The sequence below is a fragment of the Scardinius erythrophthalmus genome (genome assembly GCF_964197995.2).
Source record: "Scardinius erythrophthalmus genome assembly, chromosome: 24".
Lineage (NCBI taxonomy): Eukaryota > Metazoa > Chordata > Actinopteri > Cypriniformes > Leuciscidae > Scardinius > Scardinius erythrophthalmus.
The window spans coordinates 3,644,579-3,649,578 of NC_138244.1; the positions used below are offsets into that span (position 1 = coordinate 3,644,579).

At 35.8% G+C, this 5,000-nt stretch overlaps 1 protein-coding gene across 3 annotated transcripts in view; it reads right to left on the minus strand.

Moving 5' to 3' along the window:
* The window catches only part of myo9ab (myosin IXAb), a 99,371-nt gene that overhangs the window by 67,363 nt on the left and 27,008 nt on the right, over window positions 1–5,000 (minus strand). For all 3 annotated transcript variants that reach the window (XM_081356827.1, XM_081356828.1, XM_081356826.1), the window contains exon 2: window positions 1,307–2,228. In XM_081356827.1, coding sequence (XP_081212953.1) covers window positions 1,307–2,228 — 922 coding nt within the window. The remainder of the gene's footprint in view (window positions 1–1,306; window positions 2,229–5,000) is intronic.

The following is a 5,000-nucleotide window of genomic DNA, read 5'->3' on the forward strand; positions in this document are numbered from 1 at the left end:
GATGCTCTCTGTGTGTGTTCACATACAGTACACAAGTCTAAGTGTGAGAAAGTGCCATGATCAGAGTGAGGCCGATGATAGAGTCTCATTATCAGCCTCAGGCCTGAAGAGAGAGAGAGAGAGAGAGAGAGAGAGAGAGAGAGAGAGAGAGAGAGAGAGAGAGAGAGAGAGAGAGAGAGAGAGAGAGAGAGAGAGAGAGAGAGAGAGAGAGAGAGCCACGACACCAGAGAAGAGAGAAAGCCTCAGCCAGGCGTTTGATGGATCAGCGGGCGAGTCGGGTTTCAGGGTGACACAAGAAAACACACTTTCTGTGCAAATCAGCCAAAGACGAGACACTTCAGGCACATAGCAGCAGCTTTAGATATCAGACGGTAGATGCACTGAATATTCACAACATATTTGTGAGGATTTCACTGGCAAAAAATGTGAATTTCACGTTTTTATGTAATATTTTAATTCGAATGAATTTAAATTTCATGTATTTTTTTCGAAATTCAATCATTTGTTTGAGTCACTCAAAAATATAAAAATTTTATTAAAAAAAGTAAAAAAAAATTACGTTTTGTAATAATAATAATTATATATATATAATATTTATTTATTTATTATTTATTTATTTATAAAATAATTTAATTATTATTATTATTATCAATATATATTATTATTTTATTTATATATAAATTATTATGTACTGTTTTACTGGTACATATAAATTAAATTAAATATAAATCTTTCTGAAGTTAATTTAGTGAAAAACACAACTTAGTTGCTATTTTGAAATAGATTTTAATAATAATGTACATAACTTATACACACATATATATTTATACTAAATAACAAAGTCACAAAGTCTAACAGTAGTATTTAGAATCAGAAATTAATAATTAGGCCTAAATTTAAAAATCACACTATTTGTTCACTGTAGAAATTAAATATAGTTTCATCTTTTGTGTCCTTAAACGCTCGTTTTTTGGGGTCAACAGTTTATGAAACCGTATTTCTGGGTTTTTTAGCTTTCAGGATGTGTGTGTGAGTGCAGCTGTTGAAGCTCCGCCCCCTGTGCCGGGAGCAGCAGCTCATTTGCATTTAAAGGGACAGACACAAAACTCAACCTTGCTCACCCTCAAAAAGTGACAATTTTAACATGCTATAAAAAAATATCTGTGGGGTATTTTGAGCTAAAACTTCACACACACACACACACACACACTGGGGACATCAGAGACTTATTTTACATCTTGTGAAAAGGGCAATATCCCACCGCTTTAAAAGTGTTTTAAAAAAAGTGTATTAAAGTGGCCCTCACCTCCAGCACAGGTCCGGCTCCGAGGATGATCTGCTCCACGCCGCTAGCGAAGCCCTTCTGGCTGAGTGCCGTCAGGTGATGGATCAAGAAGTTGGTGCTCTGAGTCTTTCCCGATCCGCTTTCTCCAGAGATCACGATGCACTGGTTCTTCTTCCGCTGGAGCATGGCGTGATACGCCGCGTCCGCCACCGCGTAGATGTGCGGCTCCAGCTTCCCCAGCTGATGGTTATCGTACATCTTGACGTATTTGGGATTGTAAACGGGCAGGAACTTGAAGGGATTGACGACGATCAGAATCCCGCCGACGTACGTGTAAATCTTCTCCTGCCGAAAGCGTCCGCGAAGGTTCTCGAGCAGAGTTCGCTCGTTTAGATCCGGGAGAGCGCAGAGGTCGGCCACGTACTGTCCCGCGGGGGGTTGCGGGAGGAAACCGCGCTCCACCATACGTCTACGCTCCTCCGTCACACGCAGCCACATCTGAAGGTTCCCGTAATGGATGGATCCGTCAAGGTTCTTCTCCCGCAAGAGGAACCGGTAATCCTCGCCGCCTAGCCGGTTCTCCAACGCCATTCGCGGCCATAGCATCATCCGCTGAACCGGACAATCACACGGATTCAGGATCCATTCCTCCCCGCCGAACTCCTTGACCTCGGCGAGCACGTAGAGCCGCGCGCGGTCCAGCTGCAGTCGCTCGATTAGCAGCTCGATGACCTCGGCCGCCGACGTGACCTTTCGGGCCGTGACGGGGCAGTAGATGGTGCCCTCGGATAGCGCTCCGGGATACACGCGCAGCGTGAACTCCGAGTCCTCGTAGCGGCGACGCCCTCCGGCGTCATGGCAGCTCATGATGGGGCAGCAGTTTCCATCGGCTCGAGACGCAACGCCAACGCCAGAGTCACACGCCGCACTCACGGCATCCCACCTGCGGAGAGACACACACTGTCACACACCTGCGGGATCTCGCTGGACAAAAAACTTGGTTAAAAAAAAAAAAAAAAAAATTAAATAAAATATGCCCTGGCAATTAAAATAAAATATTCCTTGGCAATTACCAAAAAATAAGATAAAATAAAATAAAATAAAACTTAATAAATTAACAAAAAATAAAATAAAATATGGCTTGGCAATTAACAAAACAAAAAAACTTAGCAATTAACAAAATAAATAAATAAATAAAATATGCCGTGGCAATTAACAAAAAATAAAATAAAATAAAACTTAAATTTACATAAAAATAAAATAAAATAAAACAAAATAAAACTTTAAATATGCCTTGGCAATTAACAAAATAAAACAAAATAAAATAAAATAAAATAAAAATGATGAAAAAACTTAAATGAAAATTAGAAATGTTGTTTGGCAACTAAAGGAAATAAATAAGTTGAAGTACTAAAATGACTAAAACTGAAATAAAAATAAATTACACCTAAATAGAAATATATTTTTTTTAAATAGAAAACTGACAAAAGTACAAAATCTCATTACTAAAACTTTAACTAAAATTAAACTGAAAAATAAAAATATGCAAATAAAATAATATTAAATGAAAAACTTAAATGAAAATGTTGCCTTTGCAACTAATTGAAATTAATAAGTTTAAAGTACTAAAATGACTCAAATGGAAATAACTATTAAACTGAAAAGAAATATTTAAAAAATAATAAGAATAAAAATTATTAAAGCACAAAAACAAATTATTTAAAAAAAGATGAAAATGAAAATATGCAAATAAATGGTAATTCAAAACATATTAAAAAAAATACTCTAACAGTATTAATTTCCCACTAAAATAACACTATTCTGAATTCATGAACACAAAGACTGAGAGTAACAAAACAGCTTCTCATTGGCCACACAGGAGTTTAATTCTGATTTCTTTAAAAACTTTAGCTTTTTTAACTTTTGCTAAAAACTCCTTCATAAAAAGAGCATTTCACTATTCCCACAGACAGCATTGCATGCTTGGAAAACATTTTAAGAGCAGAAATGAGTTATCTTGAGAACATCATCCATCCAGCGAGAGCGGAGTGTGTGAACGCCAGCACTGACGGGCAACAGCAACTGTGTGTAGTGTGTTTATCTTACCATGATCTGGTTTACAGCACACACACATTCCAGCTCAGTCACTGCTAAACCACACTGCCAGACAGATGCACGACAACACACACACATACTTCAGCTTTAGACTCGCACAGATTTACAGTAGAGACTCGTGAGCGAATGATGTTTGGTCATTTTAATGCAACGAGTAATTAATAAATAATAATAAAAATGGAGTAAATATTGTGCAAAATAAGGGTAAATGTGTCATTTGTGCTCATTAAACTGTATTTTATCACACGGTTTCTATCAGCATCAGCTTCCAGAACTCAGGATTATGGTCTATAAACGCAAAGTTAAATACAGTTTTATAGATGTTGTTTTAAACATTCAGACGTGGGCAAAAAATAAAGAAATAAATATTTGATGAACAGCTTAAACTTAAATGAAAATGGGAAATGTTGCCTTGGCAAATGAAAGTTGATGTAAAATAACCAAACCTGTAAAAATAAATTACAAATGACAAACAAACTTAAATTTCTAAAAATTAAATTAAAATGAAAACTGAAAATAAACAGTAATTCAGAACATAAAAAGTATATAAATAAATATATTTACTTTATTTTATTATAATATAGGTTTTATTTTAATATATTATAATTTAATTTCATTTAATATATTATTTTATAACAAAAAAAATAAAAAACAATATTTGATTATTATAATAAAATATAATATAACAAAATAAAGTACTATGATTTGATTATTATAATATCCTATAATATTGTAATATTTTATTATAATATAAAATAAAATGTATTATATTCTATTAAAATATAAAATAAATAATATAAAAAAAATATTATATATATATATATATATATATATATATATATATATATATATATATAAAATGTAATTGTAAAAACATCAAAAATACACTAAGAGTATATATATATAATATCCCACTGTCTTCATGAACATAAACGTCCATAAACTCAAGACTACAATCTTACGGTATACAAAAGTCCAGCGAGGGTTTCTAGGTTTGTTGATGCCATTTTAAACATTCAGATGTGGGCGTAAGCGCTGGTATTTCAGAGGTGTGTTTGTGTGTGTGTGTGTGTGTGTGTGTGTGTGTGTGTGTTTACAAAGGCACTGGAAATGAGAAGCAACCCTGTAAAGTGTCATGGGCTGTCATTCCTGACGACACAATGCTCTCTATCTGTCATTCAACTCTTCTCAATTCATCCCGTCTCATTTCCTGAGGTTTCTGGCCCACATCCAGCTCTTCCAGGTGTGCACACACACACACACACACACACACACACTGGCTTTTGTCTGCGGGTGAAGCACGTCCTCTGAGAGCATGAACGCTTCTGTTCGTGTGTGTGTGTGTGTGTGTGTGTGTGTTAGCGCAGCTGCTTTCAGGAAAGTTAATCTACAAATCATCATTTGCTCAATCATGTCATCCTGAACTCTTCTGTGGGGCTTTTGGAGAATCTCCAAGCTACTTGTTTCCATTCAGCGAGAGAACGCAGAGAGCAAAGGCTCTTCAGAAGCCGTACGGCACAGATCTGTGTGAGCTTCCTGCAGACAGTGCAGTCCCACAATGCAATGCAACAACCTATGTGGAAAAAGACCAAATCTATCC